At 48.3% G+C, this 23,666-nt stretch overlaps 1 protein-coding gene across 2 annotated transcripts in view; it reads left to right on the top strand.

Moving 5' to 3' along the window:
• PLPPR5 (phospholipid phosphatase related 5) overlaps nucleotides 1-23,666 on the top strand; it is a 198,691-nt gene that overhangs the window by 120,137 nt on the left and 54,888 nt on the right. Inside the window, exon 1 of one of the 2 annotated variants that reach the window (XM_068169188.1) lies at nucleotides 5,055-5,363. The exons of the other annotated variant lie outside the window; for it this stretch is intronic. Coding sequence (XP_068025289.1) covers nucleotides 5,133-5,363 — 231 coding nt within the window. The 5' untranslated portion in view covers nucleotides 5,055-5,132. Of the gene's footprint in view, nucleotides 1-5,054; nucleotides 5,364-23,666 lie in introns of those variants that run through there. 2 annotated transcript variants of the gene reach the window in all.

Raw genomic sequence — 23,666 nt, 5'->3', positions numbered from 1 at the left:
AAAGAATAGAGATGCAAACATGATAGGTCAGTGCATTTGGTTTGGAATCAGAAATATCTCCCTGTAATGAAGTTGTGATTTCAAAGTACTGCAAAACAGCACAGCTAAGGTTTCCCCTGCCAGAGCAGGATCACCTATACCAGGAATGCATCCAGGTGGGGTTTGAATATCTCCATAGAGGGAGAATCCACAACCCCCCTGGGCAGCCTGTTCCAATGTTCTGTCCCCCTCACAGTGAAAAAAGATTTCCTCATGTCCTCATATTTCACTTAAAATCAGGTAGCAAATGAAAAGAACAAGATAAATCCCTGAGGACTATTGGGAACTCCTGCTCCGAGATCGCTGGCTCTGTTCCTAAGAAAGTTAGCTTTGAAAGCAGTCTGGCACCTGAGTTTGAACTGGCAATTTCACTACCAGCCTTCTGTAACAAAAATGGGTTGTTCTGGGCTTTTCCCTGCCATCCTGCTGTCATTGTGTATCACTGATATAAGTAAGCAGGGAATACTGAGATTGCAGAATATCTTTAGCTGGTTGCATTAGTCACTGGGTATTGTGCTCTGGTGCTTCTGCTTGCTTGCTTTAATACCCTTACATACTCAACTGTGCAGCAAATAAACATCATATCACTAACAAAAAGTATAGCTCTGGGTTTACTTGATCAGTTCACAGAATCACAGGATGTTAGGGATTGGAAGAGACCTCCAAAGATCTTCCACTCCAACCCCCCTGCCAGAGCAGGACCATAGAATCCAGCACAGGTCACACAGGAACACATCCAGACAGGGATGGAAAGGTTCCAGAGAAGGAGACTCCACAACCTCTCTGGACAGCCTGTTCTAGTGCTGTGTGACCCTCACAGTGAAGAAGTTCCTCCTCATGTTGAGGTGGAACCTTCTGTGCAGTAGTTTCCATCCATTGCCCCTTGTCGTATCCCAGACTCTAACTGAGCAGAGCCTATCCCCTCCCTCTTGAATCACAGCCTGCAGATATTTATAGACATTGATTAAATCCCCTCTCAGTCTTCTCCTCTCCAGACTAAACAGCCCCAGGGCTCTCAGCCTCTCCTCACCAGGCAGTGCTCCAGTCCCTTCATCATCCTTGTAGCCCTCCCTTGGACTCTCTCCAGCAGACCCCTGTCCCTCTTGAACTGGGGAGCCCAGAACTAGATGCAGTATTCCAGGTGAGGTCTCACCAGAGCAGAGTAGAAGGCAAGAAGAACCTCCCTGGATCTGCTGGACACACTTCTCTGACTGATCTTGTCAGGTTTGAGTTTCTTCATCAGTGACCTGAGTAGAATCAGAACACTAAGATGGCTATGAGGTGCCTACCGATGAAGCTGACTTTAAAACTCCTGAGTTGCACCCTGTCTTTCCTCACTTGTAACTCTATCCCCTGGCCAGTCTACCTGTGGTATTTGAAGCATGGGGACTAGATTGAGCCAAATAATCCAAGTGAATGCTATATCTAATAGATTTTTCTGTCCTGTTGCACATCATTTTTTTAAAGGATTGAAGCTGCACATCAGAACATAAAGAGTGTCACTGTTGTAGAATAAGAGAAAAGATGAACTCTTTTCCCTCTAATGCCTCTTAGTAATTCCTTCAACAAGCTTGTTCTTCATCTAATGGCAGCCAATATATACTTGCTAGCAATTGTGCATGAGTGGACAAGACTAAGTGCTTAGGATAAAAAGACAGAATACAGAATTAACCAGGTTGGAAAAGATCTTTGAGATCATCAGGTCCAACATATCACCCAACACCATCTAATCAACTAAACCATGGCACCAAGTGCCTCATCCAGTCTCTTTTAAAACACTTCCAGGGATGGGGACTCCACCATCTCCCTGGGCAGTACATTCCAATGGCCAGTCTCTCTGTCTGTGAAGAATTTATTCCTAACATCCAGCCTAAACATCCCCTGGCGCAGCTTGAGACTGTGTCCTCTCCTTCAGTCACTGTTGCCTGCCTGGGAGAAGAGACCAACCCCCACCTGGCTACAACCTCCCTTCAGGTAGCTGTAGAGAGCAAGAAGGTCTCCCCTGAGCCTCCTCTTCTCCAGGCTAAACACTCCCAGCTCCCTCAGCCTCTGCTCACAGGGCTGTGCTCCAGACCCCTCCCCAGCCTTGTTGCCCTTCTCTGGACACCTTCCAGCATCTCAACATCTTTCTTAAATGGAGGAGCCCAGAACTGGACACAGGACTCAAGGTGTGGCCTAACCAGTGCTAAGTACAGGGCACAATGACTTCCCTGCTTCTGCTGGCCACACTATTGCTGACCCAGGCCAGGATGCCATTGGCCTTCTTGGCCACCTGGGCACACTGCTGGCTCATGTTCAGCTGTGGTCGACCAGTACCCCCAGGTCCCTCTCTGCCTGGCTGCTTTCCAGCCACTCTGACCCCAGCCTGTAGCACTGCATGGGGTTGTTGTGTGTAAAACTTGACATTTAAATGTTTTAAATCTCCTGCCCTTGGACTCTGCCCATTCCTCCAGCCTGTCCCTCTAAAAGATCAACCTGTACCCTCTAAAAGATCAACACCTGTCCCACCAGAATGGTTATTAATTTTGTTGCGCCTTAATGAGATAATCCCATAGGGATTTGGGTCAGATTTTTCTCTCCAGGTTTCTAGTGATAGGAGGAGAGGCAGCAGGCCCAGCATGGAACAAGAAAATTATATCTTAGTGTAAGGAAAAAGTGTTACACACATCAGGGGTTGGACACTGCCACAGGTTGTTTAGAGTGCCTGTGAAAAGATCACTATCCTTCAAGGTACTTGAGAGTTCTCTGGACTGAGTAACCTGATCTGATGAAACCTGTGTGGTCAAACTGTGTGAACTATGGGCTCCTCAATTTAAGAAGGACATTGAGACACTTGAACATGTCCAGAGAAGGGCAGCGAGGCTGAGGAGAGGTCTGCAGCACAGCCCTGTGAGAGGAGGCTGAGGGAGCTGGGGGTGTTTAGCCTGGAGAAGAAGAGGCTCAGGGGAGACCTTATTATTCTCTATAACTACCTGACGGGGGTTGTAGCCAGATGGGGGTTGGTCTCTTCTCCCAGGCAACCAGCAACAAAACAAGAGGACAGTCTCAAGTTGCACCAGGGGAAGTTTAGGCTTGAGGTGAGGAGAAAGTTCTTCCCAGAGAGCAATTGGCCATTGGAATGTGCTGCCCAGGGAGCTGGTGGAGTCACCATCCCTGGAGGTGTTCAAAAAAGGATTGGATGTGGCACTTGGAGCCATGGTTTAGTTGTCATGAGGTGTTAGTTATTAGGTAATAGGTTGGACTTGATGATCTCTGAGGTCTTTTCCAACCTGGTTGATTCTATGATTCTATGATCCAAAATCCTTCAGAGAGTTTGACAGTAGCTTCAAAGAAGGTTTGTAAAAACATTACTTCTTATGTCCTCCAATTCCTATGCAGTAGCTCCACTGCATACCTATAAATGAAAGTTGGCTTGTAATAGCAAAATGCTGGGGTATTTTATTAGCAGGTTAATTTCCCTCAGTGCCAAGCTCTGAAAGAAATATGCTGCCAGTGTTTCTCTGGGTCATCTCTTCACACGGAACTGAAGAGCTGAGTCTAGTGCTCTTTGCAGTCCTGCTTTGGTCTTTGGATCAGGTCTTACATCCCAAGAGTGGGGGGATTTGTGTGCAATCTGCAGGCTGAAATGAAGTTTTTTGTGCGTGATGGATATCGGACTGCACGAAAGAAACGGGGGAAATAAACTCTGTGCCGGGCAGAATTCGCCACAAGATGTCTCATGTCTCACTATGGTTTTACCACGGCGGCAGGGAGCTATCCAGCCAAGTCTGGTGAGAGCAATGTGAATGACTTGATTTAGATTCTTCTGGGGAGTATGTTAAGAACACATAAAAATAGACTGGATGTGGAATCCAGGCATGAAGTGTGTGTTCTTCAAGGGCTGATTAAAAATAAATACATGGAGGCTAACATTAGTGAATATGAACAAAATTCTCCGGAAAGGGGAGGAAAGTGAACAGTCAAAGCTGAAGCGCCCCACGAGAGGAATGATCACACGTTATCAACCAGGGTCATCAGATCTCATTTGTTATATCCAACAGTCTTTACTAAGTAAGCCAAGAGGATTTCTAAGGCTTCGGTGTTCCTTTACAGCCTGTTTCCGGGCCACTTAACATTGTGGGTCAGGCTGTGGAGTACCTTCAGGTAACTTTTCATCATTTTGGGCTCTGGGAATGCAGACCAGAGCCTGCAGGCAGGTGCATGTGTAGGACATTGGGCACAGTCCTTAAGAGTTATGTGCATGTGCTCAGAATGCATTCTCAGGTGGCATTGTGCCCATTCATACCTACACGATTTCTGCCGGAGCAGACTCTCCCCTTAGTCTGGGGTGTTGCTTGGGTGAGGATCACTTCATGCCCAGTTACCCATTTTCTTTATAGCAGTTGCAGGAAAGCGTTAAATCCGAATTGCTCCAATAGCTGGCCAAAAGAGTGCGTATCCCCTACTCGGAAGCCTCTATCGCCCCGACAAATACCGGCGATCCGTTTTCCTGCCCGGGCTCGTCCAAGCTGTGGTTGCTGGCGGTGCGGGAGGTGCCATCGCGCAGTGTCGAGCGGCCGGTGGTTCCCGGCGTGTAGGTGCGGAGGCGGCTCGGGTAGCTCCGGGAGCTCCCCTGCCGGCGCACGCTGCTCGTACAGGTGTGTGTCAGTGCAGAGGCGACCCGTACGAGACGGGGGAGAGTTCGCTCACTAGCCAGGGTGGTGGGGCCGTGCCGTGGAAGCCGTTCCGGGAACGGAAACCTTCAGATTGGTCTTTACCGCCGGTGCGGAGCCTCCCCCTCGCTCACCCTCCGCCAGGGCCGGGGACCGGCGCGCTGGCCGCTCCCCGGGTGGGGCGGGGCGGGGCGGAGCCGCCCCCCCTCGGTCCGCGCCCCGCCCGCTGCACGAGCGCGGCCGCGCCGGAGCGGCTGCCGGAGTGGCGGGCCCGGGTCGCGGTCCCCGCCCGCTCTGCCCTGCCCGCGCTCCCCGCCCCGCGTGTCCGACGCGCTGCCGCCTGCCACCGAGCCGCCTCCGCCCGCCGTGGATGCGGCCGGGGAGCGGGCGGAGCGCGGCGCCGCGGAGGGGGGGCCGGCGCGGCTGCCGGAGCCCACGTACATGCGAGTGCCCTCTCCGCTCACCAGCATGCTTTACTTCCAGATGGTGATCATGGCAGGGACCGTGATGCTGGCTTACTATTTCGAGTACACGGACACCTTCACGGTCAACGTGCAAGGCTTCTTCTGCTACGAGGGCGCGTACCGAAAGCCCTACCCGGGCCCGGAGGACCGCAGCGCCGTGCCCCCGGTGCTTCTTTACTCGCTGACCGCAGGCGTGCCCGTGCTGGTGGTAAGCAGGGGCTGCCCGCGCCGCCTCTCTGGCAACTTGTTGGGCTGGACCGGACCGGGCCGGGGCTCAGCGCGGCCGGAGCGGCACCGCCGGCGGTGTAGCTCTGGGGTGGGCCCAGCGGGCGGGGACCCTCCGCGCTGCGGGCGCTGCGGGGCTGTGTCTGGGCCGCTCGGGCCTCGGTGGGCAGCGCAGCCGAGACTGGCCCCGGCCGCAGCCGCTGCCCACCTCGCGCCTCCGAAGAGTATTTTTAGCTCCGCTTTATGTAACTGGCGGTGCCTGTGCTGCCAGCCCCCTTCGGCTCTTTTCGGTAAAAATAATCTTCCACGATTTGAAACGTGTATCCGCTGCAGATAGGTGAATTAGAAAACCCCTCTGTCGCGTTTTCTTTTTCTTTCTCTCTTTCTTTTCTTTTCTTTTCTTTTTTTATTTTTTTTTGGTGGGCTTTTGGAGAGCAAACTGATGTGCGAGGAACAGGGAGGCAGTCCTGCTGCCTTGGTTGTCTCCATATGTCAGCGTTACTGATGTGTGTGCACGCTGAGCCTGTGTGCCTCTAATTGGATATGATCTTCTGTCAGCCCGGTTTACACAGCTGTATTTAAGAGGAGGTCTATTCCGTTAATTTACCTTCGGATTTTGGGGGGGGAGGGGGCGGGAAGGGAATATCTAAGAGGGCAAAGCAGTGATGTCTTCCCTTCAAGCTGTTGAATGTACTATTTGTGTTCTCAGCTAACAAGGGCATGAGAGCATAATGTAATAACCTATGAACGTAATGTGCAGCAATGACTGAAAGGGAATGAGACGGGATTATTCAACTATGGTTTTATATGGACCCACTAGGTGCATGCACACTTACACATCCAACTCTTACTTATTTATTTTAGAGAGCTGTGAGCATTAGAATAATTAAGAAAAGAAGCCCAATAATGAGTGGTCTCATAAGACAGTGATAATCAGATTCACAAGTGAGTTCATTTTCAGATCAATATAAACAAAACATGAGAAGGTAATTCTTCATCAGGGTGATGTGGTGGTAAACCCAAACACGATTCCCTTCTGCATTTGTAGTGCCATGAGGTCTCGGATGGTGTCCAACGTAAACCCTCATGGCCAGGCTCAGCCTTAATATTTGAGACCTTGTTCTTTTTTCTCTGGGGATTGAGCTACATCATTTGACAGGGTATGCTATGTAGCCTCTTGGGTTTGTTTTCCTTCTGGTTTTAACATCAACTGATGGACTGTTTTAGGTACTTGTTTGTCTGCCTTTTTTTTTTTTGAGCCTCCAAATGCTGCTGAGATCCTAACAGGGTTTTTCTGTGGCTGATGTTTTTCTGCTGTTTGCATGTGGTGTTTGTTGGGCTTTTAATTCCATTTCTTCTGCGTGGCTCAGGAAGTTGTAACATCTCTTCTTCAGTGAAATGGATTGGTAGTTTCCCTTCGTTTCCTGCTATATGATTACATCAGAGAAATCACCACGACACTTTGGGTTAGCAATCTTGTAATTAGCCTTTCTAAAAAGCTAATAATAGAATTTGATGGTATTTAACTCTGCTTCCTCTCCCAGTCACCAGTCTCTGGGGAAAATGACATGCAGTGGGAGGTCAGGGCATGGAAAATTGACACTGAAGGTGCCTGTGTTACATTTGTATGTTCATTTTCTTTTGTTAAATGGAGAACTTAGCCCCTGAGAATCTAATGACTTCAACAGCCTGAAATCTAATAATTAACATTATTAAATAAAGGCAAACATTTTCCAGGTTTCAGACAGAATTCTCTTCTGGTTCTCCTCTGGGCACTCCTCCTGGACATAGTGTTGATGTGGGATAGTTGTGCAGGCTATGGCCAGACAGGTGATAAGGTAATGTTTCTTCACCGGGGCAAATTTTGTGCTTTTAGGAGCAGTTGAAATTTGTTCTCAGAGTTTCAGAGTCTCGTTGGATTCACCTCTGTTTGATATTTTTTCTTGTCTGTGACAGTTTAAGCATAGATGTTAAGTGTAAATTTGGTTGGGTGCTTCTTTTTTCTGTGAATGAATTATACAAATGAGCCATGCAACAAAGCTGTAGTTTTGCCTGTAAAGATGCAAGTGTAGACCAGTCCAGGAGATGGATTTCTCTGAATGAAGTTGTGCTATTTTCACCTCCAAATCATGATTGTCTCGGAATATAGTTTATTAAATACTTGTGAGAGGTTTTGGTTGGTTGGTTGGGTTTTTTTGTTGGCTTTTTAAAGCTGCATTTTTTATTTTCTTCTGGTTTGTCTGGGCTTATTGCTGTTACTGGTGTCTTGAGGTAGAGCAGCAGAGTCCTTGCCTTGGTGTTCAGGGTAACTGGTGTTATTTTGAGGGATGGAACCTGTTGGGTTAGAGCCATAGCATGCTTCAAGGTAACCCAGGTTCTTTTAATGTGACTTAATTGCTGCATGGCATTGAGTTTTACTGGAAGTTGCTCTAAAATGAGAGAATAGATGACTTTTTCAGTGACTTTCCACTTTCCATCCTGGCTATTAAAAAACTGTAAAAGTCAAGTATTAGTAGCTGAGTCTGTCTTGATGAGATTCTCATCAGCAATGGGCATCTTGCTGCTGTGAGGCTGTGACACAGCTGCTCAGCCAGATCTGCAGTAGCAGACGTGAGTGTCAAGCCGTGTGGTAGAGCTGACCGTGGTCACAGTGTGTGCTGAGAAATAAGTGATGAGAAGTAAGTGATGAGCTGGGCCATTTGACAGGGATGTGCCTGTGATCACTATGTTCATCCTGGAAACTTTCCTATTCTTTAAATACTTTAAAACGCTGCTTCCTGCTAATGTATTCCTGCAGCACTGCTGCCACACTTCCACTCCCGAGTCCATCTGCTTCTCCATCCTCACTCCCTCCATGTCATCTGAGGATACGTGCAACTGGCTATCAGGTCATGGGTCCTCAGGAGTCTGATCTTGGAAATGAGGTCTCAGGGATAGAGCAGAGACAGTTTGCTCTTCTGTAATGCTTGACCTGCAGGTGCTTTAATATGGGAAAGGAAAACTGGGAGGACTGAAGGGAGGTTTGGTACTCTGCTCTTGAGACTCACTGGGCTTGTAACAGTCTTGGGCAAGTACTTACAGAGTACTTGGTGAGCCCAGAAGTGGTCAGGCAGCTGGTCTAGGTCTTTCAACGGAACCATTTTGTTCCACAATATCTCCTAGGTCATGTAGGAGCTAGAATGAAGGCAAATTGTTGTGTTATCCACTTCAACAGTCTGCTAACAGACACAGCTGCTTGAAGTCCCTGCAGCTTTAGAGTTGGACTACATGAAAGTGTTTGGGTGGGATGGACATTCTGATGGAATGTGTCTTTGCCCATGGCAGGGGGTTTGAAACTAGATAATCTCTAAGGTCCCTTCTAAACCATTCTGTGATTCATAGATAGAACAGCAATTGCAAGAAACCTATAGAGGAATCTAGTTGCTGTTCTGTGGAATGAGAAGAGTTTCTTCCTTTCCCTTTTTCTGGTTGGTTTCCCAGCTTCTCTGCAGATTCCATTAATTGAAGCAGGTTACACTACAGTATTGCTTTTCTGTTTCCTATAGGATATCTCTAAAGAGTATTTCTTGTCTGTGAAGTCTGCAGTTTGAGTTCTTCCACCAGAGAACTTTGAGGGTCCAAATGTTTTCATGTGTGGGCTGAAAACAACTGCAGCTTAACAAAATACGTGGAAGGTCTTCTAAGTCATACATTTAGGCACAGGTCAAGTAATGCCTTGAATGAGTAGATGTGTTTGCATAAGGAGCATTAAGCAGACCAAAATACAGGTGATGTTGAAACTGCAATTAGAAGAAGAACGGAAAATTGATAAGTAGGAGAGAGACTGTTTGCAAAGGCCTGCAGTGACAGGATGAGGGGCAATGGCTTTAGACTAGAGCAGAGCAGACTGAGATTGGATGTGAGGAAAAAAATTCTTTACTATGAGGGTAGTGGAACACTGGACAGGTTGCCCAGGCCTGAGGCCCCATCCCTGGAAATATTTAAGGTGAGGCTCAACAAGGCCCCAGGCAACATGGTGTAGCTGGGGATGTCCCTGCTGACTGCGGGGAGGTTGGACTGGATGACCTTTGAAGGCCCCTTCCAACCCAGACCATTCTATGGGGTACTGTGATGGAAGAATGAGACTTCCACACAGACAGTGCCCTTGTGGGTTCCCTTCTTCCTCTTTGTCACTCATGATTGACAGAGTACTGCTGTCCCTGTGCTCCTGTCTTTACTGCCTGTAGCATTGGTAGCCACAAATCTCTGCTAGGCCAAAGAAATTCTCAATACACCTCTTTTAAAAAAGAATAATAACAATAAAAAAGTCTTAAAGGTGGAGATGGCAAGAAATGCATCTTTGATTTGAGCCTGTTCGTATATGTAATAAGCATAAGAGTGCTAGTTGAGAGCTGGATGCTATTTAAGCCATTTCCCAAAGTGCCACTTCTTGTTCAGTGGGCTGGTTGCTTTTTTCAGACTTGTTATGACAGATGTAGTTTGGGAAATACATGTCAGGCTGATCCTTTAGCTTCCAGGAGAAATGCTTTGTAGAACAGTTAAAGGGGGACAGGGATCTGCTGGAGAGGGTCCAGTGGAGCGCTATGAGGAGGATGATGAAGGGACTGGAGCACTGCCTGATGAAGAGAGGCTGAGGGACCTGGGGCTTTTTAGTCTGGAAAAGAGAAGACTTAGAGGGGATCTAACAGATGTTTATAAATATCTGAGGGCTGGGTGTCAGGAGGGGACAGCCTCTGCTCAGTTGCAGTCTGTGATAGGACAAGGGGCAATGGATGGAAACTACAGCACAGAAGGTTCCACCTCAACATGAGGGTCAGAGAGCACTAAAACAGGCTGCCCAAAGAGACTGTGGAGTCTCCTTCTCTGGAGCCTTTCCATCCCTGTCTGGATGTGTTTCTGTGTGACCTGTGCTGGATTCTGTGGTCCTGCTCTGGCAGGGGGGTTGAACTCGATCTCTTTGGGTCCCTTTCAACCCCTGACATCCTGTGAACTGTGAGACTAGTTTCTCATGTTTTCAAAAGCTCTGGAGTGATCAGGTTTTGCATTATTTCTTCCTGGTAAATCTTCATGATTTTGGCCTCTCAAGATGCTGTTAACTACACTTGAGTATCTCTTCATGAGTCCACGCATGAAGATGGCTTTACCTAAAATGTCAAAACTGTTGAATCAAGTATAGGTGTAAAACTCAATGTATTGGACCTGACATGGACACTGACTGTTGTGTAAAAGTCAGGAGGAGATAATGGCACACTTCCATTAAGACATAAGAGGGACAAGGATCTACTGGTTAGAGTCCAACAGAGGGCTATGAGGGTGACGAAGGGACTGGAGCACTGCCTGATGAGGGAAAGCTGAGGGGCCTGGGGCCGTTTAGTCTGGAGAAGAGAAGACTGAGAGGAGATTTAATGAATGTAAATACTTGAGGGCTGGATGTCAAGAAGGAGGGGACAGGCTCTGCTCAGTTGCACCCTGTGGTAGGACAAAGGGTAATGGATGTAAACTATAGCACAGGAAGTTCCACCTCAACATGAAAAGGAACATCTTTACTGATGGTCACAGAGCACTGGAACCTCTCCTCAGAGAGGTTCAACCTGTTCCAGTGTCTCACCACCCTCCTAACACCCCATCTCAATCTACCCACTACACATCCTAAAAAGTCCCTCCCCAGTTTTATTGTAGCCCCCTTAAGATACTCTAAGACCACAATAAGGTCTCCTGGGAGCCTTCTCTTCTCCAGACTGAACAGCCCCAACTCTGTCAGCCTGTCTCCATAGGAGTGGTGCTGCAGCCCTCTGATCAGCCTCGTGGTCCTTCTTTTATTTATTTAATGCATTTATTCATTTTAATATACTGAATGGATGTGAAAAACTGACACATCCCAAACATTGAATGGATGTTAAGAATGGAGCAGTCTGCCTTCAGGTTAGCTGTAGTCAGTAACTTTCTCCTTTGTGATCATTTGAGGAAGGAATTTTGAAGCCTGGGAAGGAAGGCTGTAGGGTGGGAGATGCAACATCGTTGTTCATGCTTCAAATTTCCTCTACCCTGGTAGTTTAAGAAAATAACAAGATAATTCTGTGAATACTGAAAAGAAGAAAGCTACCTTTTAAAGTATCAGCACTGATTTCATAAATCTCCTCTTTGTTTTTCAGTGTCTTTATTGATCTTTTAATAGTTCTAGGTCTGCATAGCTCAAGAATAGTTGAAAGATATGTAGAGACCTGAAGGAGATGCACGACTTGGTTTCAGCACATAGATCTAGCTGATGTGAATTGGCTTATTCTGACCTCACCCTTCCTTTCTGAACCTGCTAGTGCCTATTTTCCTTCTGGCACCTATGATTCTGTGTGCTGTGGCATCAGGGGCTGATCAGATTTTATCAGGCTGAGTTATTAAAAGAGCAGCCTTTAGTTAACCTTTAGTTTGCTGCTCCACTCTGATATTACTTAATGCTGTACATGAAAAGGGTGCTGGGTTATCATCTGTTTCTGAGACCTCAGAGTATTCTGTTACTTGTTTTCCCTAAAGAAAAACACAAGCTAGGATCAAAGTTCTGAAAGAGAAATATTTCTGGAAATGTCCTCTGTGAATTTGCTGTGCCAGGAGTCTCTCAATTCATTCATACCTGAGTTCTGTAGATGGTTTTCATTCCTGACCATAGTCAGAAACAAGCTTTACCTTCACAAATGTTTCTTCCATTGGATGAGCCAAGGAATTCCAGGCCTGCCAGCCTGACCTCAGTGCCAGGCAAGGTTATGGAACAGGTCATCCTGAGTGCAATCACACAGCACTTACAGGATGGCCAAGGGATCAGGCCTAGCCAGCATGGATTTAGGAAGGGCAGGTCCTGCCTGACCAACCTGATCTCCTTCCATGCCCAGGTGACCCACCTGGTGGATGTGGGGCAGGCTGTGGATGTAGTCTGCCTGGACTTCAGCAAGGCCTTTGACACTGTCCCCCACAGCAAACTCCTGGCCAAGCTGTCAGCCCTGGTTTGGAGAGCAGCACTCTGTGCTGGGTCAGGAACTGGAGGGCTGAGTCCAGAGAGTGGTGGTGAATGGTGCCACAGCCAGCTGGCAGCCACTCACTAGTGGTGTCCCCCAGGGATCAGTGCTGAGCCCCATCCTGTTCAATGTCTTCATTGATGATCTGGATGAGGTTATTGAGTCCATCATCAGTAAGTTTGCAGATGACACCAAGCTGGGGACAGGTGTTGATCTGTTAGAGGGTAGGAGAGCTCTGCAGAGGGACCTTGCCAGGCTGGACAGATGGGCAGAGTCCAAGGGCATGAGATTGAACACATCTAAGTGCTGGGTTCTACACATTGGCCACAACAACCCCAGGCAGTGCTACAGGCTGGGGTCAGAGTGGCTGGAAAGCAGCCAGGCAGAGAAGGACCTGGGGGTACTGGTCGACCACAGCTGAACATGAGCCTGCAGTGTGCCCAGGTGGCCAAGGCGGCCAATGGCATCCTGGCCTGCATCAGCAATAGTGTGGCCAGCAGGAGCAGGGAGGTCATTCTGCCCTGTGCTCAGCACTGGTTAGGCCATACCTTGAGTCCCGTGTCCAGTTCTGGGCCCCTCCATTTAAGAAAGATGTTGAGTTGCTGGAATGTGTCCAGAGAAGGGCAACAAGGCTGGGGAGAGATCTGGAGCACAGCCCTGTGAGCAGAGGCTGAGGGAGCTGGGGGTGTTTAGCCTGGAGAAGAGGAGGCTCAGGAGAGACCTTCTTGCTCTTTACAACTACCTGAAGGGAGGTTGTAGCCAGATGGGGGTTGGTCTCTTCTCCCAGGCAGGCAACCAGCACCAGAACAAGAGGACACAGTCTCAAGCTGCACCAGGGGAGGTTTAGGCTGGATGTTATGAAGTTCTTCCCAGAAAGAGAGATTGGCCATTGGGATGTGTTGCCCAGGGAGGTGGTGGAGTCACCATCACTGGAGGTGTTTAGGAAGAGACTGGATGGGGCGCTTGGTGCCATGGTTTAGTTGATTAGATGGTGTTGGATGATAGGTTGGACTTGAGGATCTCAAAGGTCTTTTCCAACCTGGTTAAGTCTATATATTGTTTCTATTTCATGTCTGGTACCAAGTCATTTCAGCTGCTATGCCCACTGGGTACTAACGGAAAATCTAAAGCACAGGGGCAAAACTGAACTGATTATTTCTCCTGCTCTGCTGCTTGCAGTGGAAGTAGCCTCTGTGCTTTCTGAAGGAGATTAAGCTGTTCTGTCACTTGTGCCAGAAAGAAATCAAGGAAACTTGATAAATAATGCAAGGATGCACAGCTGCCAGCAGCTCTGTGTTACAGGGCAAAAATTCTAAGAATATCACAGAACTATTCAGGTTGGAAAAGACCCTCAGGATCACCAAGTCTAACCCAGAACCCTACTCTAAAAGGTTCTCCCCCAAACCATATCCCCAAGCACCACATCCAAACCACTTTTAAACACATCCAGGGTTGGTAACTCCACCACCTCCCTGGGCAGCACATTCCAATGGCCAATCACTCTTTCTGTGAAGAACTTTCTCCTCACCTTGAGCCTAAACCTCCCCTGGTGCAGTTTGAGACTGTGTCCTCTTGTTCTGGTGCTGGTTGCCTGCCTGGGAGAAGAGGCCAACCCCCTCCTGGCTACAACCTCCCTTCAGGTAGATGTAGACATCAATAAGGTCTCTCCTGAGCCTCCTCTTCTCCAGGCTAAGCAACCCCAGCTCCCTCAGCCTCTCCTCACAGGGCTGTGCTCCAGACCCCTCCCCACCTTTGTTGCCCTTCTCTGGACACGGTCAAGTATCTCAGTGTCCTTAAATGCAGGGGCCCAGAACTGGACACAGGACTCAAGGTATGGCCTAACCAGTGCTGAGCACAGGGCAGAATGACCTCCCTGCTCCTGTTGGCCACACTATTGCTGATGCAGGCCAGGATGCCATTGGCCTTCTTGGCTACCTGGGCACACTGCAGGCTCCTGTTCAGCTGCTGTCAACCAGTACCCCCAGGTCCCTTTCTGCCTGGCTGCTCTCCAGCCACTCTGACCCCATCCTTGTGTTTCAACTAGTGTGCACAGCTGCAGCTTCTTTTCCATTAATAGTTTTCTTCTTCCATTCTAACATTTTTTTGGAGTGAGATGGGAGGGAGAAAAAAATGAGTGTAAAGCTCGCTACTTTTTTAAAGGGTGCAAGCCCTGGGGACCTGCAGAAAACAGCTTTGGTTTGGGGTTTTTTTTTTGGAAGTGGGGAATGCCATCAGGAGATGCTAAAGCTAAGGGACTATTTATATCATGCCCTTTCTTTGTGAAGAGCTAATTGCATTGCAACTTTACTTAAGAATAACAAAATCACACTGTTAAGGTCTGCAGTAACTGTGTACCAGATGCCAGCATTGGCCTGTTGGGACACATAGCAAAAAAAGTGCATGGCTTGATACTCTGATGCTGTTTTTACCCTGTAGTGTAAAACCACTAATCCAACAGAGCTGTGGCCGGGAGGAACAATGAAAGATTCAGAACCATTGTGGGGGTTTGGGGGGAATTCTTCTTGATCTGTCTGTGGTCGTCTTGTGCTATGATGGCTTACATGAGCACTGCCTGCAGAGGTTGTATTTATACTTCCAATTATCATAGAATAGTTAAATTTGGAAGGGGCCTCAAAGATCATCCAGTTCCAACCCCCCTGCCATGGGCAGGGACACCTCACACTACAGCAGGTTGCTCACAGCCACATCCAGCCTGGCTGCAAAAACCTCCAGGGATGAGGCTTCCACCACCTCCCTGGGCAACATTTGCCAGTGTCTCACCACCCTCATGGGGAAGAACTTCTTCCTAACATCCAAGCTGAATCTACCCATTCCTAGTTTTGTTCCATTCCCCCCAGTCCTATCACTTCCTGACACCATAAAAAGTCCCTCTCCAGCTTTCTTGTAGCCCCCTTCAGATACTTGAAGGCCACAAGAAGGTCTCATTGGAGCCTTCTCTTCTCCAGACTGATCAGCCCCAAATGTCTCAGTTTGTCTCCATAGGACAGAAGCTCCAGCCCTCTAGTCATCCTCATGGCCCTTCTCTGGACATGTTCCAGCACCTCCAGATCCTTCTTGTAGTAGTGGCTCCAGAACTGGACACAGTACTCCAGGTGTGGTCTCACCAGAGTGGAGCAGAGGGAGAGAATCACTTCCCTCAGGCAGCTGACTGTGCTTCTCTTGATGCAGTCCAGGATGTGATTTGCTTTCTGGGCTGCAAGTGCTCACTGCTGGCTCATATTGAGCTTCTCATCCACCAGCATCCCCAAGTCCTTTTCGTCAGGGCTGCTCTCAAGCCAGTCCCTGCCCAGCCTATATTGGTGCTTGGGATTGCCCCCGACCTAGCACTTGGTCTTGTTGAACTTCATGAGGTTGACTTGGCCCCAACTCTGCAGCCTGTCCGGGTCCCTCTGGATGTATCCCTTCCCTGCAGCCTCTGCTGCACCACACAGCTTGGTGTCATTGGTGAGCTTGCCTTGGGTGCCTCGATGCGACTGCCCATGTTGCCGACAGAGATGTTAAGCAAGACTGGTCCCAGGGCTGCAGCATTTCTGATGTGCTTTCTATGCATCTTATTTACAAACGCTAACACAACCCAGGCCATGAGCTTCATGCCTTGATGGGCTCTTTGGAAGTAAAGTGACAGGCAGATGTGAGCAAGGCAGATGGGGTTCTCTTTGCAACAGATGAATGCCTGCTTGTCCTATAAACGGTGCATTATGTTTAAGGGAGGAAATCGTTAATCCAACTAATACTACATGTTTGGGGAATTTATTTGCATTGTTTGTAATCTGAGATAGCAGGCTTGGAGCAATCAGTGTCTCAGTTAAACAGTTCTTGCTGGTTGGACATCCTGCAGGATTGAGGAGATGGGTGCCCATGTGATACATAATAAACGACAGCCAAAGTAGAACCATAAGTAGCTTTAGCTGTATTTTCCTGCCTTAAAAGCAGTGGGATGTTTAAAAAGCTTCACAAAGCCTTTGCAGCATCTCTCAGATGCAGTGAAGTGAGTGATGGCCCAGTTATCATCATAAATGCTGCTTATTTAGCTGAGGTGTGGTACCTCAGGGGGTGCAAATAAAAAGCTTGGCTGAGTTGGCTACACCACATGTTCAGAACTCAGAAGAGATGTACAGGTGATGTGCTGTTTTACTGGGGAATAAACAAGCCAATAAACATCCTAGTCCTTAACATCACTGCATAGCACAGAGAATGTGGTACTGGAGAGAGACTATGAAAGCAAAAGCCACAACACTGGCTTTGCTAAGATCACTTCTATTCATAGAATCACAGAACTGTCAGGGTTAGAAGGGACCTCGAGGATCATCCACTTCCAACTCCCTGCCATGGGCAGGGACACCTCACACTACAGCAGGTTGCTCACAGCCACATCCAGCCTGGCCTTCAAAACCTCCAGGGATGAGGCTTCCACCACCTCCCTGGGCAACCTCTTCCAGTGTCTCACCACCCTCATGGGGAAGAACTTCTTCCTAACATCCAATCTCAATCTACCCATTTCTAGTGTTTGTTTTCCATTCCCCTCAGTCCTATCACTCCCTGACACCATAAAAAGTCCCTCCCCAGCTTTCTTGTAGCCCCCTTCAGATACTGGAAGGCCACAAGAACGTCTCCTCGGAGCCTTCTCTTCTCCAGACCGAATAGTCCCAAATCCCTCAGTCTGTCCTCACAGGAGAGGAACTCCTGCCCCCTTATCATCTTTGTGGCCCTTTTTTGGACATGTTCCAGCACCTCCAGATCCTTCCTGTAATAGAGGCTCCAGAACTGGACACAGTGCTCCAGGTGTGGTCTCACCAGAGTGGAGTTGAGGGGGAGAATCACCTTCCTTGCCCTGCTGGCCACACTTCTCTTGCTGCAGCCCAGGCTCTGGTTGGCTTTCTGGGCTGCAAGTGCTCACTGCTGGCTCCTGTTGAGCTTCTCATCCACCAGCACCCCCAAGTCCTCTTCTTCAGGGCTGCTTTCAAGCCAGTCCCTGCCCAGCCTGTGTTGATTGCTTGAGATTGCCCTGACCCAGCTGCAGGACCTTGCACTTGGTCTTGTTGCACTTCATGAGGTTGTCATGGGCTCACCTCTGCAGGCTGGAATCTATTTATTTTCAATGTAAAGTGCTGATAAATCTCCAGCAGAGATTTTACTACATAAAGATTTATTGTTTTTTTTGGAATGTACTGTTAATCTAACAAATTGTTCAGCACTGCTGCAAAACTGTCTCTTGGTCCTGGATGCTGTTTCCTGTGGCATCATCAAAGAATTATCAGGTTACCCTGGGTGAAAACTCAGTAGGCTGTGGGTCCACACCTTTACATTCTGAGCAGCAAACACAGTTGCCTGTAATTTTGAATGTCTTGTATTAATTGCTTCATCCAGGGATCTGTGTTGGGCCCCATGCTGTTCAGTAGCTTTATTGATGATCTGGGTGAGGGTATCCAGTCCATCATCAGTAAGTTTGCAGTTGACACCAAGCTGGGGACAGGTGTTGATCTGTTTAGAGGGTAGGGGAGCTTTGCAGAGGGACCTTGACAGGCTGGACAGATGGGCAGAGTCCAAGGGCATGAGATTTAAAACATTTAAGTGCCAAGTTCTACACATTGGCCACAACAACCCCATGCAGTGCTACAGGCTGGGGACAGAGTGGCTGAGAGCAGCCAGGCAGAGAGGGACCTGGGGGTACTGGTTGACAGCAGCTGAACATGAGCCAGCAGTGTGCCCAGGTGGCTAAGAAGGCCAATGGCATCCTGGCCTGCATCAGCAATAGTGTGGCCAGCAGGAGCAGGGAGGTCATTCTGCCCTGTGCTCAGCACTGGTTAGGCCACACCTTGAGTCCTGTGTCCCGTTCTGGGCCCCTCAATTTAGGAAAGATGTTGAGTTGCTGGAATGTGTCCAGAGAAGGGCAACAATGCTGGGGAGAAGTCTGGAGCACAGCCCTGTGAGGAGAGGCTGAGGGAGCTGGAGGTGTTTAGCCTGGAGAAGAGGAGGCTCATGGGGAGACCTTCTTGCTCTTTACAACTACCTGAAAGGAGGTTGTAGCCAGGTGGGGGTTGGTCTCTTCTCCCAGGCAGGCAACCAGCACCAGAACAAGAGGACACACTCTAAAGTTGTGTAGGGGGAGGTTTAGGCTTGATCTCAGCAAGAATTTCTTCCCAGAAAGAGAGATTGGCTATTGGAATGTGCTGCCTAGGGAGGTGGTGGAGTCCCCATCCCTGGAGGAGTTTAAGAAAAGCCTGGATGGGGCACAGTGCCATGGTTTAGTTGATTAGTTAGGGTTGGGTGATCAGGTGGACTTGATGATCTTGAAGGTCTCTTCCAACCTGGTTGGTTCTGTGATAATTATCCATTGTGTAATTATGATATAGTCTATATCTATCTGAAAGCTTCATTAACCCTGCATGCTTGTTACTGCAGACTAGATTGTAAATGCTTTCTGGCTGTGCCCTCTCTTCTCTGCAGATACTGCTTGATGCTTGCTCAGGTAGGGTTAAGGAGTGTATGTGTGATGCATTCCTTTCTGAGCTGGTTTTTTGTTGTTGTTTCCTTAATAATAATAATAAAGCAAGCTGTCAAGAGCAAAACCCAACCCAGCAGTATCCTGCTGCTCTGATGATTATTTTTTCCCCTTTCTCTGTGTAACATTTTGAAATGCTCCTTGTTTTAGGCTTGTAGGTTTCATGCTGTCTCTAAGAGGGATCTGAGTCATGTATTTATTTAGTTTTTTTTAGTTCTTTTGCCATTCAAACTCTGAATAATGTTATGAGGTCTGGTTTTGGTCAAGTTGTAGTCTGCCTCTTCATAAATCCAGTATCAAGTATTGGACCCAGTGGTGCAGCTTATCTTCCCAGTAGAGTTAATTTGGGTGGTTACAGGGATTTCTGTGGCCTGTCCATATCAGTTTAGGGCTCAGACATGACTGAATTAGTTCTGCTTAAAGATTTGTTTGATCATGGGTCAGCTGAGCTGCAGTACCCAACCATGAGCAGCTTGCAGCCTGTGGGGAGCATGAGGTGAGGTCTCTGAGCTGGACCTGCTTGAATTGAGACTCAGGCCAATAGATATTACCTTTCTGCATCTTACAGCATGGATGTGCAGGCTGCCCATTAACATGGTCCTGCTGCCAAGGGGGGACCTCATACAGTCAGACTGCTCCTGGCTGATGCCTGAGGTCTGACCTCCCAACTTTACAGAGGTGCCTGTCTCTGTATTTAAGTCCATTTCTGTACAGAATAGTGTGTGGACTTGCCCAAGTGGCAGCACATACTTAGCAGTTTGATCATGCTAACATTAATCTGAGCTTGGTCTTTCTCCACTGTTCAGTTTCTACCGCTCCTCTTCCTATGGGGGAGTGTCCTTGGACCACTTGGGTTGTATCTGGGATTCTACCATGAGGCTAGGCTTGAGATGCTGCCATCATGTGCTCAAACTGCACAGACCTAAGTCTGAGCATTCAAGAGGCTGCAGGGAGGAATGAGAGGCTTATGCTGCATTGTGCTGTGGGCCACAAGCGTGCTCCTGTGAATGGTGGTGAGGACAGTGTGGCTGTCACAGAGGTTGTCCTTGTGATTCAGAGATCTGCAGCTGGCAGAATGAATGTATGGAGCTGGGCTGAGAGCTCTGTCAGGCTTTTCCTTGATAAAGGGATCTGGCCACACCAGCAGGATGTAGCTTTAGCCTTTACTGTCTAGCTGCCAAGTGACCATTGTGAAACTAGTAAAGCACTGGGAGATTTGTGCATGAGAAAGTACATGAGTTAGGTATGTACTAATTGTTAATTAATTACCTTGGTGTTGGTGAGATTTACTCCCATGCTTCAGTGTTATCTGAAATAGCAAGGCTTTCCTGAGTTAGAATCACAGAATGTTAGGGGCTGGAAGGGACCTCCAAAGTTGATCCAGTCCACGCCCCCTGCCAGAGCAGGAGCACCTAGAGCAGATCACACAGGAGCACATCCAGCCAGGTTTTGGATGTCTTCAGAGAGGAAGACTCCACAACCCCCCTGGGCAGCCTGATCCAATGTTCCATCACCCTCACAGGGAACAATTTTTCCTCATGTTTCATGGAACTTCCTATGCCTCAACCTCTACCATTGCCCCTTTTGCTGTCATTGGGCATCACCCAGCAGAGCCTGGCTCCAGCCTCTGGGCACTCGCCCTGCACATCTTTATCAACATGAATGAGGTCACCTCTCGGTCTCCTCCTCTCCAAGCTACAGAGCCTCAGCAACCTCAGTCTCTCCTCATAAGGAAGATGTTCCACTCCTGTAATCATTTTTGTGGCTCTGCACTGGACTCTCTCAAGCATTTCCCTGAGGTTCTTCCTGAATGAAGGTGCCCAGAACCGGACACAATATTCCAGACATGGCCTCACCGGTACAGAGTAGAGGGGGAGGAAAACCTACTAACCACAGCCCTTCTAATCCACCCCAGAATGGCATTGGCCTTCTTGGCCACAAGAGCACATTGCTGGCTCATGGTCATCTTCCCATCTGCTAGGACCCTCAGGTCCTTTTCCCCTTCACTGCTTTCCAGCAGGTCAGTCCCCAGCCTGTCCTGCTCCATGGGGTTGTCCTTTCCCAGGTACAAGACTCTACCCTTGCCCTGGTTGAATTTCATCAAATTTCTCCCTGCCCAGCTCTCAGCCTGTCTGCAATGGGGTGTGTGAATGAGGGTGGTGCTGACTGAATCTTTCCTGGCAGCATGTTGTCAGTATTGCAGTTTTACTCAGTATTCCTCTTGTTCATGAACTTATTGTAGTTCTGTGTTCAGAAGTAGAAGGAAACAATAAAGCAGAGACTACTTTCATGGAAAACTCAGTGTATTTACATGTGTGTGTGCACAGTGTGCTGCCAGCAACCTGTCATGTTTACATGGCTGATTTATAGCCATAGTTTAGTTCACATGTGCTTTTGACCTTGAATGCCAATGGTCTGAAAGTAATGCCTGAAAGAATTAGTTCGCCACAGCAGAATGCCTAAAAGGGTTATTGCATCACTGAGTGGGAGAGCACCTTTTAGCACAACATTGTTTAACTTCAGTCTGCAGGAGAGAAGGCTCTGAGGAGACCTTCTTGTGGCCTTCCAGTATCTGAAGGGGGCTACAAGAAAGCTGGGAAGGGACTTTTTAGGGTGTCAGGGAGTGATAGGACTGGGGGCAATGGGACAAAACTAGAAATGGGTAGATTCAGCTTGGATGTTAGGAAGAAGTCCTCCCCCATGAGGGTGGTGAGACACTGGAAGAAGTTGCCCAGGGAGGTGGTAGAAGCCTCATCCCTGGAGGTTTTTGCAGCCAGGCTGGATGTGGCTGTGAGCAACCTGCTGCAGTGTGAGGTGTCCCTGCCCATGGCAGGGGGGTTGGAACTGGATGATCCTTAAGGTCCCTTCCAACCTTAACAATTCTATGATTCTTTCTAGTGACTAACTTCAGTTGCTCAACTACAGAGTGATCACACCCAACACTGGTGAAAACCACAATGTATGTTCACACATTGATACAACAATCCTGTAGCTTTTCACATACCCCTTTATTGTCTTCACAGAGAAGACCAAATGCCAGCTCCTATGAAATCTGCCTTCCAGACAGCCAGTGTCACAGCTTCCTAAGTTCTAAATGTTTAAAATAGACTCTTTCATCCTTAAAACACTTCTCTTGCCCCCGGATGTTTTTAGGGAGGTATTTGATAAAGCCAGCCACATGTTTGCTATTCCTTTACACATCTGTGCAAAGTAGATGATCCTTGTTAAGGTAAACCATCATATCCTGGTTCAGTAGTGGGAGGAGGCAGTCACATAGCGAAGAGAAGGAGCTGGCCTTACTTTGGCCAATAGGCTTCACAGTTTTCAGAATGCTATTGCAGGCCTAAAAGAGCTGTTTCTATGCTCTGGTGTCTTCACAGCAGAGTGTACAATCTCCCCTCTGTCTTGTAGGCATTTCCTGTACTAGGAGTTTTTCGCTGAAATTTCCCACTCTTGCAGCTCCTATTTCAGCTCATTGGCTTCTGTGCTAATGGGGGCACTTGGGACTTCCTCCTAATTCAAGCACTGCATTGTGCAAACTCCTGAGCAGGGTTAGACAACATAGTGTTGCCAGCTGCACATCTGCAGCCATCTGGGTTTGTGGCAGGAGCAGTAAAATAGACATTGTGTAGCGGTGTTGAAAGAGTGACGAGGGTGCTGCAAATCATGTTTGCAGAAAACCATAAAGTAAATGCCCCACATTTGATCTCCAGGGGATGCAGAACTGTTACTGAAATGGACTTTCTGTATCTCTCACATAAGGACAAATGGGGTATGCAGTGTTCTGGGTAAAAGCTTAGTGGCTGCTTCACTACCACTGCATTAAGAGGCAAGTAATAACTGAAACTTCCCATGCTCCTGCATAGTTTTCTGCTCCCAATTCTTTGCCTTGATTAAGGTTCTGTTTCTGATTAAACATTGTTTCACTATATTAATTTATTGGAACAATGTTCTTCAGGAGAAGCAACTGTGCACTGTCAAATTATGGCTTTGAAGGATGAGGAAAGATCCTACAATCATAGAATCTTTTGCATTAGAAGGGAATATAAAGAGCATATAGTTGCAATCCTCCTGCCGTGTGCATGGACACCTTTTACTAGTCCAGGATGCTCAGGGCTCCATACAATGCAGGTGAATGATTAGGTAGGCAGGGGAACAGCTGGGGAGTGGAAGAGGGCAAATGGAGACTGGAGAACAGGAAGAAATCCATGACAGTGAAGGTGGTGAGACACTGGAACAGGTTGCCCAGGGAGGTTGTGGATGCTCCCTCCCTGGATATGTTCAAGGCCAGCCTGGATGAGGCCTTGAGCAACCAGGGCCGGTGGGAGGTGTCCCTGCCCATGGCAGGGGGCTGGAACTGGATGACCTTCCAACCCAACCCATTCTGTGAGTGGTTGCAGTACTGCTCTTAACCAGCTTACCCGGCTCCCCTTGAATGTAGTGAGGATGTTACTTTTGTTCTCAACCCAAAAAAGGTAATGACCTCAGTGTCTTGGGTGGGTTGGCAGTTACACTGTAGCCAAAGATCACAGGATGTCAGGAGTTGGAAGGGACCTCCAGAGGTCCTGGAGTCCCACCCCCCTGCCAGAGCAGGACCATAGAATCATACAATTGTCAAGGTTGGAAGGGACCTCAAGGATCATCCAGTTCCAACCCCCCTGCCATGGGCAGGGACACCTCACAATACAGCAGGTTGTTCGGAGCCTCATCCAGCCTTGCCTTAAAGACCTTCAGGGATGAGGCTTCCACCACCTCCCTG

This window comes from Melanerpes formicivorus, unplaced genomic scaffold, assembly GCF_026170545.1.
Source record: "Melanerpes formicivorus ecotype bairdi unplaced genomic scaffold, bMelFor1.0.p_v2 SCAF_169, whole genome shotgun sequence".
Taxonomy (NCBI): Eukaryota; Metazoa; Chordata; class Aves; order Piciformes; family Picidae; genus Melanerpes; species Melanerpes formicivorus.
This window is presented reverse-complemented; position numbering and strand designations above follow the sequence as displayed.